The sequence below is a fragment of the Protopterus annectens genome, chromosome 5.part1, assembly GCF_019279795.1.
Source record: "Protopterus annectens isolate FY-2018-M chromosome 5.part1, PAN1.0, whole genome shotgun sequence".
NCBI classification, from domain to species: Eukaryota; Metazoa; Chordata; order Ceratodontiformes; family Protopteridae; genus Protopterus; species Protopterus annectens.
Window position 1 is genome coordinate 532,180,124 of NC_056736.1, and position 21,693 is coordinate 532,201,816.

General features: G+C 39.9%; 1 protein-coding gene across 3 annotated transcripts in view; it reads left to right on the forward strand.

The window, feature by feature from the left end:
• ZDHHC23 (zinc finger DHHC-type palmitoyltransferase 23) overlaps positions 1-21,693 on the forward strand; it is a 543,478-nt gene that overhangs the window by 286,170 nt on the left and 235,615 nt on the right. For 2 of the 3 annotated variants that reach the window (XM_044073154.1, XM_044073152.1), the window contains exon 2: positions 19,789-19,955. In XM_044073154.1, coding sequence (XP_043929089.1) covers positions 19,807-19,955 — 149 coding nt within the window. In that variant the 5' untranslated portion in view covers positions 19,789-19,806. Of the gene's footprint in view, positions 1-9,149; positions 9,157-19,788; positions 19,956-21,693 lie in introns of those variants that run through there. The other variant, XM_044073153.1, reaches the window with a different exon arrangement.

The window sequence follows — 21,693 nt, forward strand, 5'->3', positions numbered from 1 at the left end:
TAACTTCTTTTTGGTTTCTGCATCAAATGCTAGATCCCATGATTTCCTAACCTCAATAATCTGAGATGTCTGATTATTGTACTTCAAAACTAGGGCTCTGGAATCAAATTATCCAGAATCAAGGGGTTCTGGTCATTCAATTGTTCCAGTAGTCCCACTAAAATCTTTCAAAATAGATTTAAATGATGTTCCCCTTCTTCCCATCACCTCATTTCTGACTGTCATCAGCAATTTCAATGGATAGCCTCTATTTAAAAACATCCCTATAAGGTTATACATTTCAACTTGATACATCATGTCATTACTCATGAGGCGAGACAAACGGACCATCTGCCCTTTAATCACACTTCTACGTTGATGCAAAGGATGGCAACTTAAAAAATGTAATAGTGAATTACTATATGTCTCCTTTCTGTAAATATTACTTTCCAACCCGTTTTCATTAAACGGCTCAGTGCAGTTCGTAATTATTGGGTTTGTGTTTTTAACTGTTTTTACCCTGTGGGTTAGGCATATTTTACAAGTTTTACTTTACGGCTTCACCGGCTGTTTTTTGTGGGTGATTTTTTCTAAATTCCCTTTTTTATGGAATTGGTTGTTCATGAATTGACTGCTTCAGTTAAGAAGCTAACAGCGTTGCTTACGCAGACCCAGGTGGAGGCTGGGAAGTCTACTCAGGCGACGGTTACCGAGTTGCAAGTTCAACTGTTTACACTACACTCCATTCCTGCCTTGGATGTCGACGAAGAAGGAGGTGGCATAGGTAACGATAGAGCCTCAACCAGTGATGGGATGCAACATAAACGGAGGGACATTCAACAATGGCTCCGAATTCCAGACGTCGACTTCTTGGTTTAGAATGAGGAGGGAAGAGCTTTTCTGATGCCATCTCTATAAGAAACAACTTGAGCATTTTGAAAGTACGTGTCGAAGGTTTCGGGGCTTACAACTAGGCAATGCATTTCTTTCAAAATCCATTTCCTTGAAGCAAGTACCGAAGGGTCTTAGGATTAATAAACTACGAAATGGTATTGAAAAGGGATCTACGTCTTATAAACTGTTGGTTGAATTGTTCGACAAGTCTGGTTTAGAGATGTTGGACATTATCAAAAACAACTTGATTAGCTTAGAAATGCTTGAAAAAGAAATTGTATCATTGAATGAAAGTATTATTAATGATTTATTGTTTTTTCAGTATGCCAAACAATATAATGTGGTGCTTAGCAACATTGACAAGTTTGTAGATAAAAATTTTAAAAATCAAAGTGAAAAAGTTATCTAGGGACTTGTTAGATTATAAAAACAATATGGCATAGACCTTTGGGCTGAATAATAGTAAGGGCATTAATAAACATGAGTCAAGTGATAGTCAACGGTCTAACAATAATGATAATTTTGATGTTGACCATAACAATCTTGACTCTGGTGACTATCAGGATGAACAGTTGTGTTTTTTAGAGGGATCTCTGGGACCAAGGAGATCAGAGCACCTGAGAAACAAAAGGGGAGGTTTTTCAGCAAATCAGCAAAGTGGTTTTTACCACAATCTGCAACAAGGGAACTACAATTACAACACAAAAAGGCGGTGGTACAATGACAGGAGGCAGAGAGAAACCATGAACTCAATATTTGTTTTAGTAGTGAAGTTGTTAATACCAACAATACTGTCAGTGATATGTTAATAAGTGCATTGCACTGTAATAATGATGCTGCTGAATTAAGATGTGATGTTAATACCAACAATACTGTCAGTAATATTTCAATAAGTGCATTGCATTTTAATAATGATGTTGCTGAATTAAGATGTGATGTCAACACAAAAGCTGGCTTCACCATTTACAACTGCAGTGCTTTGGAAATAAAATAAATGCACCATGATTTATTAGTAAAAGGTTTTATGTTTGTACCTGTGTTTTGTTATAACATGGTAGATTTGTTTATTAATTTAAAATTATACATGAGGCAATTAAATTTGTCTTTATACTTTAAAGGGCAAAATGAACAAAGAAATGAGACACCCCCTCTATTGACTAGGAAAAGCACTTTTATTCCACCTATGGATAAGGATGTGGCAATGTTTGAAAGGTTATCTTTAAACAGTATGTGAAGATATGTGGAAAAGAATAAATTAGCTGAACCAGACAACCTTACTGTGTCTGAGAGGGTAGCATTGAAAGAATTGATTACAAACAAGGAAGTTAGAATTATGAAGCCCGATAAAGGGGGTGGTGTGGTCATTATGTCTCAAATTGATTATGTAGCTAAAATGCAAGCTATTTTAGATGACGACACCACATACCAGAGGGCTTCTAGGAGTGAAATGAACATAGCGTATCATAAAATTGATGTGTTTTTGATGGATACCCTTTTGGAAGGGGGGATTCATGAGAATGAGTATGGATTCTTGTTGGTTGAACACCCGGTTACACCTGTTGTGTTTGGTATTCCCAAGATCCATAAAAGTCTGAATGACACTCCATTTAGACCAATAGCGGCAGCAAGGGGATCCAAAACTGAGACACTGGCAGCATACGTTGATAGGAATACACAGGGACTGTTAAGTGGTTTTGGTCACATACTAAAAGACTCTTGGCATTGTTTACAATGCTTAAGGGTGGATAAAAGTGACATAAACTGGACATTTCTTACCATAGATGTTGTGAATCTTTTTTCAGCCATACCCCATGATGGATTGGAATATTTCAGAGAAAGTCTTTTGAGAAGTAAACATCTAAATGGTGTGAAGTTAAATAATGTAGTTCATTTTATGGAATTGATACTTAAACACAACTATATGATATTTGAAGGAGAATTTTATCATCAGATTTGTGGGGTGGCAATGGGGGCCAAATGTGCCCCCATTTTTGCCAACTTGGTACTTCATTGGGAAGAGGTATTTCTCTTCCCTTCCCCTTTTTTTGAACAAATTGTACTTTACAACTGGTTTTTAGATGACATACTGGTTCTTTGGAGGGGGAATGAAGTAGGAGCCAGGAATTTTGTGGAATATCTCAATTACACTACCCCATTTTTTTCCTTCACGTATAAGTGGAACAACCAAACAATAGACTTTCTGGATATAAAACTCAACAAAACATCAGAGGGGTTGGAAAGTCATATTTACAGAAAGGAGACATATAGTAATTCACTATTACATTTTTTAAGTTGCCATCCTTTGCATCAATGTAGAAGTGTGATTAAAGGGCAGATGGTCCGTTTGTCTCGCCTCGTGAGTAATGACGTGATGTATCAAGTTGAAATGTATAGCCTTATAGGGATGTTTTTAAATAGAGGCTATCCATTGAAATTGCTGATAACAGTCAGAAATTAGGTGATGGGAAGAAGGGGAACATCATTTAAACCTATTTTGAAAGATATTAGTGAGACTACTGGAACAATTGAAGGACCAGAACCCCTTGATTTTGGATCATTTGATTCCAGAGCCCTAGTTTTGAAGTACAATAATCAGACATCTCAGATTATTGAGATTGTTAAGAAATCATGGGATTTAGCATTTGATGCAGGAACCAAAAAGGAGTTAGGGCAAATACCTAGAATAGTATTTTCAAGAGGTTTGAATATTAAAAATCTATTAGAAAGATCAAAAGAAAGATATACATGCTCATGTATGTATAAATGCGGGGCTTGTAGATATATTAATGATGGACCCTATGCGACTGTATGGGAGTACAATAAAACAATTCCATGCCCGGGTAAATGTTGTTGCAATTCTAAGATGGTTGTCTATTTGGCAATATGCACAGCATGTTCAGGTTTTTTATGTGGGAAAAAACATACGTAGGTTAAGAGAAAGGATAGCAGAACACCATAGGGTCATAAAAAACAAAGATATTCATAATGCCTTATATACTCATTCTATGGTTTGTGGCAACTTTAAGAAGTTTAGATTTTTTTGTAGTGGATCGGGTATTGACAAGTGAAAGAGGGGGTGATTAAAACATTAGAGTTGAGTCCCTGTAATATAAATGACAAGTTGTACTGAATGCCACAGTTTTCCCTGGACTAAACGACCATATTTCTATTATGCCCATATTGAAGCAAAGGGCAATGGTTGTTTGATGGCTGGGTGGGTTTAAATTTATTGTATTTAATTTGTTATTAATATATATATATGTATGTATATATATATATATATATATATATATATATATATATATATATATATATATTTTTTTTTTTTATTTTGTATGTTATAAAGTTTTTGGGGAAAAAAGTCATTCATTAATATTTTTAAATTTTTTGAGATTAATAGTTTTATTACCATTTTTACAGAAATTATAAGTGTCATTTTACATGCTATATATATCAGTATGTATGCTGTGATGTTTGGTAATTATGTAACAATTGTGATTGGTCAGTTGAAAAATGTAGATTGTATTTAAACTATGTGACATGATGCTCCTTTTACTCTGAAGAAGCCATTAGTTTGATGGTGAAAGTGCTTAGTATATTGGAGCTTGTTTCAGCTTTTCATTAAAAGGCTCGGTGCAGTTCATAATTATTGTGTTTGTTTTTTAACAGTTAAGATTTTATTTACACAGAACTAAAGACTTTCGTAAATCTGATCAATTGTTTGTGTCCTTCTCTAAACCCTTTTTGGGTAAACCTATCTCCAAGGTCACTGTTGCTAGGTGGATTTTCTTGTGCATCCTTCAGGTCTATAAGGATAAAGGTCCGTCTCCTCCGGGTCAGGTGAAAGCTCATTCCACTAGGTCAGTGCCTACTTCTGCGGCCTTTTGGTCTAGAGTCTCATTGGATGACTTTTGTTCTGCAGCTACTTGGTCCTCATCTCATACTTTTATTTCTCACTACAAATTGGATTTGACTTCTAGAAGGAGAGCATCCTTTGTTTCCGTGGTGCTCCGGAATATCCTTCCATGAGGGCCACCCAGGAGTTTAGTAGCTGGGGATTCTGTCCCACAAGTTGAAGACCAAATAAAGTAAACTACTTCAGATAAAGAAGTTATGTACTCACCTTAACGTTTCATCTGAGTAGATATATTTCATTTGTCGTCAACCATCCCTCCCTCCTTCCCCCTGACCTTATCTGATGAACAGCCTTTTGGCTGCAGTTTTAGGTTATGAAGTATTCTTCAGGTCGGGTTCTCAGGATAAAGGTCAGCAAGGTCGGGTTCTCAGGATAAGGGTCAGCAAACTCGATCTCAGGGTTGGAATGTAGTGGAGGTGTATTATGGGAAAGGGGAGGAGCTTGGAGCTCGGAGCATTTGCTAGTAAATTTGCCAGCTCGGATCCGATACAGATCCGGGATCCACAAGTTGAAGACAAATTAAGTAGAACTACTCAGATGGAACGTTATGGTGAGTACATAACTTCTTTTTTTAATTCATCATGACAAGGATTATAAACTGTTATCAACAGCCAATCTATTACAAGTTGTGGTTAAACCTTTTCGTTCTAATTTATTTTCTTACTTTCCTTTTGCAGTAATATCTAGGTGTATTCTGAAATATAATACTTTGCAATCATATGATGTAAAAAAAGGAAGTTAATTGGAAATATTTAATTTATTCTAATTATCTAATTGTTGCTTTGAATGGGTTTTATTCAAGTTCTTGTTTTTTTATTGATTCTTCACTTCCTTGTGGGCTGTGTATATCCGAGACGTTAGAAGTAAAGCATTTTTAATGTTTTAATAAATGCTTGTTCACTGCAATTTTTTTGTTTAATATATTTTTCTGTGCAAGTCATTGTATAGTGCTTACTACCATGGATATCCACAGGCAACTCTGGTACTATGTTGTCGGAAGAAAATCTTGCAGGATTCCTTTAAAAAGGAAAAAGAGAGAGAGAGAGAAAGGGACAATCTGTGTTTTAATTCAGACTGTTTCCTAATGGTTGTCTCTTGCTGTTACCTTTTGATCTGATGTCCATTTTATTATGCATCATGAATGGGTCTTCGGATCCATCCTCAGATCCAACTTGGCCATTTCTTCCAGACGTACACTCCGAGCCTCAAACTTCTCCCTCTCCTATGATACCTCACTCCTCTTCAAACCCTCAGATCTCGTTTGCCATCTTCCAGCACAGACGCGATTCCTAGCCTCCATTCAGGTAAGTGGAAAATTTTCCTTTATTTCTGTAAATTTTATTAACGTTTCCTCTTGTAGTTGTTCTTTAGTTTTGTTTTAACTATAGTGTTAACATGCCCCCCCCGTTACATTTTTTTTCCATGTCTTTTTGAGTTTTTGCTGGCATTCTCTCTTTTCCCTGTTTCACTTTCTCTTTAGAAAAAGAAAAAAAAAACTTTTCCTGTATCTTTTAGTTGTAGACTGCATAGATTTTAGTTTGTGTGTATGAGTCGTGCTTGTGTATGTGCTCTATTGCTCGCATGTCCGACAAGCCAGACAAACCCTCTGGCTTTAAGAGGTGTACCTCTTGTGAGCATAAGATTCCCCAGTTGAATGCCTACAACAGGTGCGTTTATTGCCTGGGTCCAGGGCAGTTGGAGATGCTGTGCGATATCTGCTCGGCCTTCAATCCCAGGACCTTTCCTATAGCGAAATAAACTTATTTTCAGACGGCTTCTTCTGAATTATGGTGCCCAGACCCCAGTCCCAAAGAAGCATTCCCCCTCTGTTACTCCAGGGACATTGACTTCTGCTCTAGAGAAGCTCAAGAGGCTTTCGGAGCCATCCTCTTCAGATCCCTGCTGATCTTGCTTCTCTCCGGATCCTAGAGGGCTCTCGGATCCAGTGGAGCTGGCATCGGCCAAACAGTCCTCTATGCCAAGACCCTCAGACATCAGATCCAAGCAATCAGTCATAACTGGTGTAAACCTTATGAACCCAGAGCTGCTCTTCTCCATAGCAGACTCCGGGTCAGACTTGACCGGATCGGGGGTCACTGAGCCATACTCCACATCGGAGCAAATTTCCCTCACTGGTCCAGACTGTACAGCACAGCATGTCGCTGGTTAGGTCAACACATTCTTCCATTTCCTCTCGACCATCTCGGATGTCCCACTCTAATATGGATCAGATGAGGAGTTTTCTTAAAGCTCAGATCCAGCTGGGGATCTTGCCTTCTCTGACCCATGCTGGATCCGTGAGAACTCCGACCCCAATACTGTAGTCAACAGTGTCCCTGACTGGCTCAGCTCTCATTCCCTGGGAGTGAAGTGGGTGCCTTATCTGAGATGGCAGCAGGTCGTCGAGGTTGGCTCCAACCTTTTCAGAGCCGTCCCTTACCCTGGGGATCTTGGACTTCGACAGCTCAGGGCAGGTGTCTTCTGGAGGTGTCTTATCCAGAATGACCTCATCCTTCTCTCCCTTAGTAGCTTCAGCCTCTTGGGTTGAGGGGGCAGGTTGTCTTGGCATTGTCGGCATTCCAGGTGGCAGAGAGGGCTTTCTCTACACCACGAGACACGGTCCCTCTTCCGCCAGGTGCTACCCAGTCCCGTTTGGATAAAGGCTTTGCTCCCATCTGCCTGATCCATGGTCAGTCCCTCCTGGAGATCCTCCAGCCTACCCCTCAACAAAGGGTCCCCCTGTCTTCTGAGTAATCTGAGGAGGAGGTCCATCCAAAGTGCCAGTGCAAGAGGAAGTACCTGGACTCCATTTTGGAGTTGTTGACAGAGGACACTGATTTTGACGAGGGGGAAGGGTCCCCCCGATCTCCACCCTATGATATTAAAAAGAAAACTTGTATTGTTATGGTTAAGTTAACTTACTCAACTGTAATTTTCAAAACTCAACTACAAAATTTTTAAAGACAGGAAGTCTGCTTCTTATGATCTTTCTGATAATGCCACCTCTCTTACTGAGTGTACTCCAATCAGATTCCATAGCTTTAGCCCTTTGACTTTTTTTTTCAAAAAAAAAAAAAAAAAAAAAAACACCTTTATTCAAAATTATTTAACAGAAATTTCCATTTGTACTGTGCTGGAGGAATACACACAATCTGACAGTTATCCAAAATGTGCATATCAGGGCTAGTTCAGTATAAACAGATTTGCAAAATAGCCTAAGATGTTAAGCAGTTGTCCAAAGATTGCCATTTACCAATTATTTTTATCATTGTCTGCTGTGTCAGTTCAAGTCATCTCCATCCCTCCTCTCAGTTCTAGCAAAAGGGGTTTTAAAACCTTTTGGCAAATATATATATATATATATATATATATATATATATATATATATATATATATATATATATAGATATCTATATATATAAGTGACACTGTTAGTTGTTAGAGTTATTTTCAATTCACTTTTTCAGCACACTTAGCTGTTCTAAGTCTTTGTCTCAGTAAGCCATCCTTGCTATTGATGTACCCAGTTCTGTTGACTTATCCTTTTCGGCTGTCACCAAGATTTCCCACAGAGGAGGTTCATCATCGGATCACTGTTGCAAGCTGTATGGGTTATATCCTGCAAAAGGATATGGCAATCAGCCAGCATCCAAAGCTTAAGGGCACTTTGTACACACCTTAATTATTGAAGGGCTTGACGAGAGACTTATAAAAGTCAGTGGTTAAGACAACTAACCTTTAGAACTTTTTTGGTGTCGAAGTGTATTCTCCCTGCAGGCTTTGAGTGAGTCAGAGTTAACTTAACACTTCACCAAGACTAGGCAGATAATTACCCTTCTGAGAAAAAAAAAATCTATTCTACCGAATTTTCTTAGGAAAATTTTTTTTTTTTTTTTTTTTAAAGAAAACTTTTTGTTTACGCTAGGAAAGTTGATGTTCATTATTACATTAATATTGCAGTAGATTACTAAAGCTTAGGCAGACAGGGAGGAGAAAGTCTGAGGGTCCAGGAGCCACGGAAGACTGGTCCTTGCAAACTGCCCTAAACCTGGAAAAGGAGTCTGTTTGTAAAAGTATGCCCTGAGTACTGAACAAGTAGTGCAGCAGTGGTTTAATTAACTACTGTTAAGATAAGTGCAGCTTACACAACTGAACTTTCCAGTTGGTGCTAAACTGAAAAACAGATGCCCCTGGTTCTTCAGTATTTGTGTGAGTTGTTATCCCTAGGCATTTCTTATTCTTCTGTCAAGATACCCCCCCCTCAGCCATCTCTTCTTATATTTCATAGAGCCCCCATCATTTCTACCCAGCCTCAGCTCAAACAACTCTTGAAAGGAGTTCTGCATATCTGTTCACCTAGAAGACAGGTGTCTAGAAAATAGGTGTCTCATTCTCAGTTTTGTTCTAGAGAAACATACACTGTTTCCAGTTGAACCAGTTTATCAGGCTGAATTGAAGTTCTTAACTTTGAAACGTTTGTTTATTGCTCTGACCTCTGCGAGACAAATAAATATCTGATTTACAGGTATTTATGGTAAGTCAACCCCATTTCGTTTTTCATAACAGCAGGGTATCTTTGAGAACAAATTCTTCATTCTTGTCTTGTTTCCAAGTTTACTTTTAGACAAGCTATTTATCTCCCCAACCTTTTTCCCCAGATCTGTAAAGTAAGGGAGAAAAGATTCTGCACACTGTAGATGTTTAAAGATAACTCATTATATTTACAGAACTAAGACCTTCAGGAGTTCGGATCAACTGTTTGTCCCTTTTTCTTATTTTCAAAGGAAATAATCAGTGTCAGAACAGATGATTTCAAAATGGTTGTCTCATGCTATTGTTTTCTGTTATTTTTTTTCCATGACGGGTCACTTCCAGACAAGGTCAGAGTATATCCTTCCAGGACTTTGCCTTCTTCTGTGAGTTTTTGGAAAGGGATGGACTCTTAAGTATTCTAGAAGCAGCAACTTTGTCATCTGTGCTTAAATTTACAAAGAATTAAAAGTTAGATTATTTTTCCAGGTTCAAGGGCTATTCTCCAGGGATTCCTGCACCCTGACCCTACTTCCATCTCCTTTTTTTTCTAATACCTAACATTCTACCCATACAGCTAGCGTTGTTGCCTCATAGCAAGAGGTTCTCCCATTCGATTCTCGGCTGGTGTTCAGGCAGTGCTTTCTGTGTGGAGTCTGCATGTCTTCCCCACGGTCGAGTGGCGTTCCGAGAGACATGCGTGAATGGGCGTGCCTTCGTTGAAGGTTGAGCGTCGAGCTGGCAACTTGGCACCGTAAAAACCTACTGCCAATCATTAGCGGACCGGAGTTCTGCTGTGGCGAACCCTAACCGGGAAAAGCCGAAAGACAAACAACAGCTTAGGCTACTGCAACAGTTATCCAACGATGAACATAATATAGTTATGAAAGTTAACTTACCATAATAGTAAGTGTTCAGACAGATCATCCTTGTAGTAAGGATACCCTCACTCCACCCTTCTTTTTTGTCTTGTTTTTTTTTTACCAGGGTTTGGCTGTTTTTATTACACTGTGTTTGTAGCATATACCTTATAAACAAGACTGTAGCCTCCCTTACTCTGAGGCAAGAAAGTTCTGAAGGTTTGTTGCTCGAGCCACTGATTTTGTATGGCTCTCTTATAGCCTTTCAACAGTTAGGGTACATGAAAAGTGCCTTGAAACTTTCTATGCTGACAGGTTGTCATATCCTTGGCAAGATATGTATTTTATTTATTTATTTGTTTTGTTTATTGGGAAGGTCTAACTGGGCAAGGCCCATTTTCAGCAGAGGCCTGAGAAGGAAAGCTCTAGTAAGAGAAATTTATGTTTACCATTTAAATACATATGATAAACAAGTAGAAGTACATTTATAGGTTCATAGGTAGTTGCTAGGCTATTGGCCCTAGGGCCTATACAAGCCTAGCCAAAAATGTACCCAGGCTTTCCCCACCCAAGAAAATTATTTTCCTGTGCCTCTGTCAAGCAGAGCCACAGAGGTGATCCCCGGGGTGAATTTCCTATTTCCCATCCAATCATCAAGATTTTTCTTGAAGAGTGCTAATGAGGAGCTTTGTTTGATATAGATAAGGTAGCTTGTTCCAGAGTATGGGAAGTCTGTGGGACAGGAATCTATCCCTCCAGCATGTTCTGTTTATTGTGTTGACAAGGATTAGGTCCCTAGTGCGTGTAGCTCGGAGGGATTGGGATTTCTTTAAGTGGAGCATATCCAACAGCTCTGGATTTGACATAGCTTTGTATGTTAGGCAGAGATTGCCTCTCAGTAGGTGATATGTGAGCTGGAGTGTTTTGAGACTGTCTGCATAGGGCATCTGTCTGAGGCCGGTAATCCTCTTTGTGGAGTATTTCTGCGGCCTTTCCAGTTGTTGTAGATGTCTTGCGAGGTACATACCAAAAGGGGCATTGTACTCTGTAATGGGTATAATGAGTGATGAGTAGAGGAGAACAATGACCTCTTTTTTTTTTCCTGGATGAGAAACCTTTTGTGATGAGGTGTGCCATGTAGAAGGATTTCTTGACTACTGTGGCGATGTGATTATCAAAGGAGAGACTATTGTCCACCTGTGTTCCAAGGTTTGTTATCACACTTTCGGTGTTAGACTACCAACTATGTGGTAGCTCATGGGTACAGAGTTTTTACCAAAGGGGATGACAATGCACTTTTTGGCACTGAGCTTGAGGCCATGGCTTTGACACCAGGCATCTGTCTCAGAGAGGCCCTTTTGTAGGATGTCCACATCATTAGGAGTTTCAATTATGGCTCCTAGTTTGCAGTCATCTGCAAACTTTGTTAGCCAAAGACCTTCTGTGTTAGCCTGTACTTCAGAAAAGAGATACCAAACGGGAGAGGACCCAGGACTGAACCCTGTGGTACTCCACTTGTCACTGGTCTGAAGTCGGATTTGGAGTCAGAACCCACACTGTGAAAGTAGCAGTCAGTGAGCCAGTTGGCATCCCATCTTGTGACATTGGAATTCTAGATAAACTCACTAAACTAGGTATAAATTCCTGAGTGGGGGATGGTGGAAAAAGCCTTTGCAAGATCTAGATAGGCTGTGTGAACCACCTTACCCTCGTCTACGACTTTGGTGACTGCTTCAAAGAAATCAGTCAGGTTTAGGAGACATGATCTGCCTTTTACAAACCCGAACTGGGTGGGTCCAGAGTTTGGAGATTACCAATGTCTTTGTTTATAAGTTCCATAATGATACCTTCCATGGCCTTGCAGAACAGGATTGTTAGGCTAATGGGGCGGTAGTTCCCGGGATCTGTGATGGCTCCCCCTTTGTGGAGTGTGATAATCGTCGCTGTGTGCCATTCAGTGGGCACAAAGCCTGAGGTGAGGCTATGATTGAACATGGTGCTTAGGTGGGGTGCCAGTTCATTCTGTAGTTCATGTAGAACGCAGCCTGGGATGTTGTCAGGTCCCGTGGATGCTGTGTTCCTGGCTTTGGAGAGTGTGGTTTTTACCTATGCAGCCATGATTACAGGAACTTTGCATTCTTCCGGTATAGAGATGGGCCTTTGGGGGGGGGTAAAGTTAGCACTGAACCTATCTGCCAGGATGTTGGCAATATCAGTTGGTTCTGTATATTTAGTGCCATTGTGCTGTAACTCAGAGCAGATCTGAGTGTTGCCATTGAGATTCTTGACCTAGCTATAGAATTCTTTGTGGTTGTCTTTAGAATCAGTGGCGATTTTGTATTCATAACTAGCTTTGGAGGATTTTATGAGGGATCTCAGCTTCTTACTGAGGCTGACTAGGGAGTTCTTCTAGTTATGGCATTTTACTCTTTTTTGCAACAGTTTCTTTCTTCTGTTGTAGAGTTTGTTTATGGCAGGGGACCACCAGATTGGCTTCCCTTTTTTTTTTTTGGAGGATAGCATCTTGGTTCTGTTAGGGATAGCACAATCCATACACTCGTGTAAGTGCTTGTAAAGTGCATTTGTGTAGGATTCAGCAGTCGTACCTCCATTGTCCATCTGCATGGGTGTTGTGAAGTTTACCACTTCTGTCTTAAGAAGAGGGAAGTTGGCTTTGGAGAAATTTTTTATGCTGGTTTCCCTAATGGGGTGTGGGTGTGGGGACAGGATGTGGATGTCTAGGCTGATTACCTTGTGGTCGTATCTGACCAACGAGGAATTGACCTCTGGTGTGGAACACCAGTCGCCCATGTTGGTAATGACCAGGTCTAGGATATTGCTGCCTCTGGTGGGGGTGTGGATAAGTTGATCCAAGGCATTGGAATTTATGAATTCCAGAAAACGTTGAGCAAAAGAGTTGGTATATGAGTAGTTTTCCCAGTAAATGGGGTAGTTGAAATTGCCCATTATTTGGGTGTTGGGTTGTACCCTAATATTTTCCAGTGTGTCAAGAAATGAGGAGTGGGAATCCTGGGACATGGTGGTGGATCTGTAGCAAGTTACAATTTGGATTGCAGTCTTGCCCAGAGTTAATTGCACTTGGATAATCTCGGATGCATTATGCTGAGCAACTAGCCTGGAGGTGTGGATATCCTTAATGAACATGGACACGTCTCCACCTTTGGTGTTTCGGTCCAGGTTAGGTGGCTGAAAGGTGTGGTATGAATTATAGCCCGGTAATGCAGGGGTGCTCTCTGGAGCCTTGAACCAGGTCTCTGTCACTGCACAGATGACAATGGTCTCCAGTTTAAGGAGTGCCTCGAGTGAATGCATTTTGAGGTTTTGACTTCTAGCATTGAGTAGCATTACCCTCAGATTTTGCTTGCTTGTACCTGTTATGGTGGTGGATTTGTCATTTGAACCTTGCCTGAAAAAGGCATTATGGGGTGGCAAGAGCCTTAACCAGTATCCGGAATCCCAAGGCCGACAGGTGCAGGCCATCTCTGGCAAAGCATCGTGGTCTGTCAGTCATGTCATCCCAGGCAGACAGATACTGGATCCCCTTAGAATGATACCAGAAGCTTAGCCAATTGTTGAAGTCAATCATTTTGTCCTTGTACTGTGGTATCATTCTGGGTGATGGCAGGATGCTACTCAGGGCTAGGGTCATACCTGCCTGGGCTACAAGATCAGAGAACTCCTCCATGTCTCTTTTCATGTAGTCCAGGTAGGTACGTTTCAGGTCATTCACTTCAACATGGACAATGACAGAGTCATATTTGTACTTGTTGTGGAGTGACCTGAGTATGTGTGTTATGTGGCGGATCCTGGCACTCGACAGGCAGCTGACAGTAACTTTCTCTTTGTTTAGCCTAGTGAGTGGAACATCAGTGTTTCTGACTATAGAGTCACCTATGACTAGAGTGTTGGGTACATTGTTATGCCTTATGGGCTGTGGTTGAGTGGCACACTGAGTTTGTGGGCTATGTGTCATTTGGGTTGTACTGGATGCGTTTCTGCTTTGGAGGTCTCTGTTGCTTGAGCAGATTTTTGTGAGCCCCTGCAGTATACAGATGAAGCAATGCTAGAAGCACGGTTTGGTAAAGAAAAATGATCTGACAGTCATTCAGCAGGTAATACATCTGAGTTTGCAGTGTATCATGTGCAAATGTACAGTGGATATAAAAAGTGTACACACCCCTGTTAAAATGGCAGGTTTTTGTGATATAAAAAATGAGACCACAATAAATAGTTTCAGAACTTTTCCCACCTATAATGTGACCTATAACCTGTGTAATTCAATTGAAAAAACAAATATGTTCAGGGAAAAATATAAAAAAATAAAAAAACTTACAATAAGCAGGTTGCTTAAGTGTGCACACCCTTAAACTAATACTTTGCTTAAGCATCTTTTGATTTAATGCATTCAGTCTTCTTGGGTACACATCTGCCATCAGTTAAAGAGACTCTGATTAACCCCAAATAAAGTTCAGCTGTCATAGTAGGATTTTCCCGACATTTACTGAGTTGCCTGCTACAGCAAAAGCCATGGTTCGCAGAGGGCTTACAAAGCATCAGAGGGATCTCATTGTTGAAAGGTATCAGTCAGGAGAAGGGTACTAAAAATTTCCACAACATTGGATATACCATGGAACACAGTGAAGACAGACATCAAAAAGTGGAGAAAATATGGGACAACAGCGACATTGCAAAGAACTGGACGTCCCTCCAAAATTGATGAAAAGAAGACATGAAAACTGGTCAGAGAGGCTGCCAAGAGACCTACAGCAACACTGAAGGAGCTGCAGGAATTTCTGGCAAGTACTGGTTGTGCACTGCATGTGACAACAGTCTCCCGTATTCTCCATATGTCTGGACTATGGGTAGGGTTCCAAGACTGAAGCCTTTTCTTACACAGAAAAACATCCAGGCCCAGCTAAAATTTGCAAAACAATGCAGCACGCCTCCCAAAAGCATGTGGGAAAATGTGTTATGGTCTGAGACCAAGGTTGAACTTTTTGGCCACAATTGCAAAAGGTACAGTTGGCGCAAAAACAGTGCACATCACCAAATGAGACACCCCTCAGTGAAGCATGGTGGTGGTAGTGTCATGCTTTGGGGTTGCTTTTCAGTTGGAACTGGGGCTTTAGTCAAGGTGGAGGGAATTATGAAATGTTCCAGATACCAGTCACTTTTGGCCCAAAACCTTCAGGCGTCTGCTAGAAAGCTGAAGATGAAGTGGAATTTCACCTTTCAACATGACAGTGACCTTAAGCATACATCCAAATCAACAAAAGAATGGCTTCACCAGAAGAAAATTAAAGTTTTGGAATGGCCCAGTCAGAGCCCAGATCTAAATCCAATAGAAAATCTGTGGGGTGACCTGAAGGGGGCTGTGCACAAGAGATGCCTTCGCAATCTGACAGGTTTGGAGTGCTTTTGCAAGGAAGAGTGGGCAAATATTGCCAAGAAGACTGTTGAAGCACCTTTTGATTTAATTACAGCATTCATATTAGCTTAAGGGTGTGCACATTTATGCAATCAGCTTATTGTATGTTTTTTATTTTTTATATTTTTCCCCTAACAGATTTGTTTTTCAGTTGAATTGTACGGAATATAGGTCACATTAAAGATGGGAAAAGTTTTGAAATGCTTTATTGTGGTCTCATTTTTTTATATCTCAAAAACCTGGCATTTTAACCGGGGTGTCTACACTTTTTATATCCACTGTATGTATAGCAATCAGACAGTGGGGCTATCCATCATGACAGGGCAGGGTACAGAGAAACTTGTCAAATACATGCAGAGAAATATGTGATTTGATGTAAGCAAAACAGGAAAGGGGAGTTAATGGGAAAAGAAAGACATAATATTGTGTAACAGTTAAAGGGACATATGGGGTATGATGTAAGCAATATAGGGAAAGTGGTTAGTGTGGAGAAAAAAAGACTTTGCATAAGAGTTGTACACATTATAGAGGGTGACTTCTAGTTATTATGCAGGTAACGGCTAGTTATTGATGGAGAAGGTGTAACATGAGTGAATTATTAGAAGTGGTAGATGAATGTATGGCTAGACTGAAGAGTTAATGTAGAGAGTGACTAGAGCTATTTCAGTTAAGGAAGACGATATATGGAGATAGATGGGGAGAGGTGTTAGAGCTGAAGATGAGGGAATGCTCACCCAGGTGAGGAGTATGAGCATGACAAGTACTGGAAGAGGTGTTTAATGGATTTATCTCCAGTTCCATTGGCATACAGGGATAAAGGCTTGACTGCAGTCTAGGTGGATGGGCCTGCTCATCTTGGTAGGAAAGAGGCAGTGTAAATTGCGAGGTGCTGTCTTACTCCTGAAAGGAGGTGTGACAGACAAGCAACCCTGGGACATTTGAGCATCTCTCCTTGCGGTTTTACAGCAATCTTCATTGTGGGTAAATAAAAGTTTGCACTTAAGTGAAAAAGGTGTAGTGGCCCACACAGTGATGTGAGTTACATGGCCCCTGCCGGCCTGCCAGGAGATAGATTAGGACATAAATTGAAAAAGTTTCTGATGACTGCCTGAATAACCACACCTACAACAAACTGTTGCACAAAAGGAATGAATATGCTGGCTGGTAAAAACAGAAAGCTCATGATTGACAGGTAATGGGGGAGAAAAGCACATGAGAAAAAAAGATTCTGGATTTTCTTTAAGATATCTCTATTCCAAAAACTGCGATAATATTTTCCAGTGAGGTTTATTCTACATTCACAGAAGGAAAAAAAGATCTGAGTTTCAAAAAATATTTTGTGAATTAAGCAAATTTTCCAGGACCACATGCAGAACCCATAGTATTTGCAAAGATCATGTGCCCAAGGTAATGGCAGCCAAGGCAAAAATGGAGGTGAATTACAAAGTATATCTTTTAGAGTTGCATTAATAGTTATGCATTTAGATTCCACCAAGAGTGATACAGGGTTGCCCCAAATCTTTCTTTTTTTTCCTTTTTTAAAAAAACTTTTATTGCATTTCAAAACAAAACACAAAAAGCCCAGACCCCATGGTACAGAGGGATAAAGTCCTTACAGCTCTCCACAACCCATGCTCGACTGGTGGCATGGATGCTGGAGGTGCCAAATGGGGAGGGGGTGGGAGTGGGTGACTGATGCCAGGTCACCCATCCTGGGAGGAAGGAGGCAGCTGGAGGGACCAGATGGGGAGAGGGTGGGAGTGGGTGACCGATGCCAGGTCACCCATCCTGGGAGGAAGGAGGCAGCCTATCTTGCTGCAGTAGCAACATGAAGAGCATAGTGAGATCTGCTGTGCAAGCAGTGTGCTGCTTGGCTGGGAGGTTGCATATGCACTGAAGCACTCATGCACTTCCCAAAGGCATCCATAGTAGTATGAGCAAGGCTGTGTTGGAGTGGTGGGTTAGGACATGCACCCTGACAGCAGTATGACACTGTACCAACATCCTGAATCTCCTCACCAACCCTGGACATGGGCTGTATAGAGCCAGAGGGAGACTAATGTGGGTCTGATAGACCCGGTGAGTGAAGAAAGGAGTTGGGGGCAGCTGATGGGCAGCTGCAGAGAGTTAAAAAAAAAAAAAGAGAGAGAGAGAGCGGGGAAGAAAATATTAAGAAAAATAATTCCTTTATACATGCATAATAATTCTTATTTTGATGTAATCTTTGAACATGGTTACTATGTATGATGAATGTGGTTCCTTATCCTCCCAAAGTATTAAGTTCTGGATGTTTCAGCTGTCAGGATAACATGGGAGTGCAGTATGTTATATTTTGGAGATAGCAACAATGTAAAAGTTCAAGAGCACCAACAGTCTGGTAAACGATAACTCCACACAATAACTGCTTGGCTCGAACAGGTTACAAAGTATTTATTGTCAGTGACCAAAAAAAAAAAATGATAAAATAAAAAAACACAGATTGTACAAAAGTTAACCTTCCAAGTTAAGCGCTTTCATCTGGTAAAACAGACTTCATCAGAACAATATAATTTTGGTTCACAATCGTTTAAATGCACTTTTAGGTGCCAAAAATTTAAAAAGACAATACTTATTATCTAAAAAGACATTACTTATTTTTAAAAACGTCACAATCTGCTAACAAGTGACAACCTTGATCTACTATCAAAGTGATGCCCTATGAGGTAACTCTACCACCATAAAATAAATAGGTATATATCGATATAATGTATTTACAATATATATATTTTTATATGTATACACACATATGATATATCGTGAATAGTAACCTATAAATAAACATCAAATAAAAAATATCAAATAAAAAATCACATCGAATTAGGTACAATGACAGTATAGCATTATGTCATAACCAAAAATGGTTTTATAGCATTATGTTATAACCAAAAATGGTTTAATACTAATGTGATCATTAATACCCAGTGGCCTTGTAGGATCTGTAAAAATCTGTAAAAAATCTGCCATCTGCTGTCTTTCATGGCTAAGAGAGCCTTCAAATTGCCACCAGAAGATGGTCTACCAACATGATCGATGATAGCAAATTTAAAATAGTGTGTTTTTATTTTATTTTTTTTTATTTGATATTTTTTATTTGATGTTTATTTATAGGTTACTATTCATGATATATCATATGTGTGTATACATATAAAAATATATATATTGTAAATACATTATATCGATATATATTTATTTATTTTATGGTGGTAGTTACCTCATAGGGCATCACTTTGATAGTAGATCAAGGTTGTCGCTTGTTAGTAGATTGTGAAGTTTTTAAAAATAAGTAATGTCTTTTTAAATAATAAGTATTGTCTTTTTAAATTTTGGTGCCTAAAAGTGCATTTAAACGATTGTGAACCACAATTATATTGTTCTGATGAAGTCTGTTTTACGAGATGAAAGCGCTTAACTTGGAAGGTTAACTTGGAAGGTTAACTTTTGTACAATCGGTGTTTTTTTATTTTATCATTTTTTTTTTGGTCACTGACAATAAATATTTTGTAACCTGCTCGAGCCGAGCAGTTATTGTGTGGAGTTATCGTTTACCAGACTGTTGGTGTTCTTGGACTTTTACATATTTTGGAGATGTCTGTTGAGTAGTTCAGAGTTTTATGGTTTATATATTTTTCAGGGATATAACATTGCACATCTCTGTACTGCTACTCAGAAGTCTTGAAATGGCATACAGAAGACTGAATATTGTTGCTTTGTTGATCTTCTGCTTTAGCCATTTTGCTGTATATGAATGGTCAATATAAAAGCTTTTTGAACAGTATTTCTGCAGCACTGTTTCTGTAAGCTGCTTTTGTTTGAGTGTTTCAAGCTGTGGAATTAACACTGCATATTTGTGTGAGCATAGTGGTTAATGTAGCTATGAGGATTTAGACTATTCAGTCATTGTCTCTCTTAAATGACTCCTTGGATATGAATTAAGCAAATTTTCCAAGGCCCCTGTAATTGTTTATTGTTGTTAGTATGTATTGACAGATTTGTACTTATCACTGGTTACATCTCTGCTGGAACTCATCTAGCTTCAAATGTAAACAGTACAGTCCATCCATTCTTTGTTTTCTCTGGGTAGAGATGGTGGTACACCCTGTAACAGTGTGCGTCTTTTGCAGGAATGCTGTTATGTGACAATGCAGAAGACAAGAGCAAAGAAGTGCTCCAAACCACTGGAGCCAGAGGAGTCATTGTGCTGCTGTGAGTACATTGACCGAAATGGAGAGAAGAGCCATTTGGTGGCATGTTGCTGTGACTGTCAAGATCTGGATGATGCTTGTGACAGGTAAGTGCTTAATCTCAAGATGGATTAAAATGTGTCAGGCTGGTTCTCTCTCTCTCATGCCCACTGTCCACTCCCCACTCCTCATCCCCTTATGGATGCCCTTTACATGCTAGACTGCCTTACAGTATCCACAAGAAGCACACTTATCCTGAGCAGGATGTATTGTAGAACAGTATGCACTAGTATAGCTCTCAACACTATCTCTGACAATGTGGAACAGTTGCTCATCACTTAGCTTCAACTAGAAGGCTAACAGCATGGTTAATAACTGATATGATGTCTGTTTTGTCCGATTCAGCGTTTGGGTTATCAGATCTGATGTCAGCACCTTCTTCAGAACTTTGGATCTGATGCTCTGACTCCTCCCTTATCCACAATTCCCTCCTTCCACCTAAATTACCTCAGATCTCGTTTGCCACCTGTTCTGTCCAGACGTGTTATCAGTGAGCTGTTGTCAGTAGTTCACAATAAATGAAAGATACTAAATGCGTTTCCTTCTCAACTCCACTCTCTAGTGTTTTTTGTAGTATTAGGTAGTGTAGTATAGTATTGGACTTAAATTACAGTAGTTTTAAGGATTTTATTGTGTTTTATCTTATACTCATCTATACTGTGTGTTTTCTAGATAGTTCCATAGCTGTATTTTTTTAAACATAAGATAGTATAGCACATGTTTGTGTGTATGTGGTATTAGCAATAGGATATTTGGATAGCTTTTTCTTGGGCTTCGTTTTGAATTCTAGTATTATTTATTAGGAATTTCTGATAGTATTCTGATGTCAGACAAACTTAAGGATTTAAAAAATGTTCAGTCTGTGGACACAAGATACCTTCCCAAGATCCTAATTCTCTGTGTGTGTCCTGTTTAGGTGCTGCTCATCTACAGGCAAACTGTAATATTCGGTGTGACTTTGGTTCTAGAGCTATGCAAGATAGGAGGAAAAACTGATTATAAAAGGCTTGCTTCCCCCCACAGACAGGATCTTCTACTCCAACTATGTTCTCCCAGTTAAGACCTCAATCTGCTTCTCCCACCACTGAGAGGAAAAAAGAGAAAGAAAAGGATAAGATTACTAAGAAACAGAGAAGGATAGATCTTCAGAAAAAAGGGCTGAAGAAAAGAAATTAGATGAGAAAAAGGCCCGACAAGTCAAGGAAAAGGTCTCCAGATCCAACTAGTGTGTTAGGTCAGAAACCCCAAAACATTGAGGCAGTCGAATCCACCTGTCAGGTCCAAACTCCTTCCCCTCGAGCTACCTTTTATCCAAACCCAGTGATCCCTGGGCTCCATTCACCAATCCTGCAAGATAAATGTCCTTCCAGGCCCTTACCTGTAACATCACTGTCAAGATCAGACTGATCCACCTGAAGCCTGATAAAAATGGATGTCAGCTGAATGATGAGGGCATTTTTTGAGGACACAGATCCAACTGAGAATCCCCCCCCCCCCCCGAGGGGAGGTCTGTGTACAGGCCTATTGACTCCATCGTACTATTTCTCCAACAACGGTTGAGTACTGGAACTGGTTCCCATGGGTCTGAACCCTTCTAGCACATCTTATTTGGATCTGACAATCCAAGGAACTTTGGCTTCAACATCCCTTACTCTCTTGACTCTACTGCTGTCTGATCAGGACTAGTCTTGGAGCTGAAGCATTGATGTCAGTGTACTGGTGGTGGAGCTGACCCCGAGATTCTTCGAGCTGTTCCATCCCTTTGGTGCTTCAGTGCTCAATCGC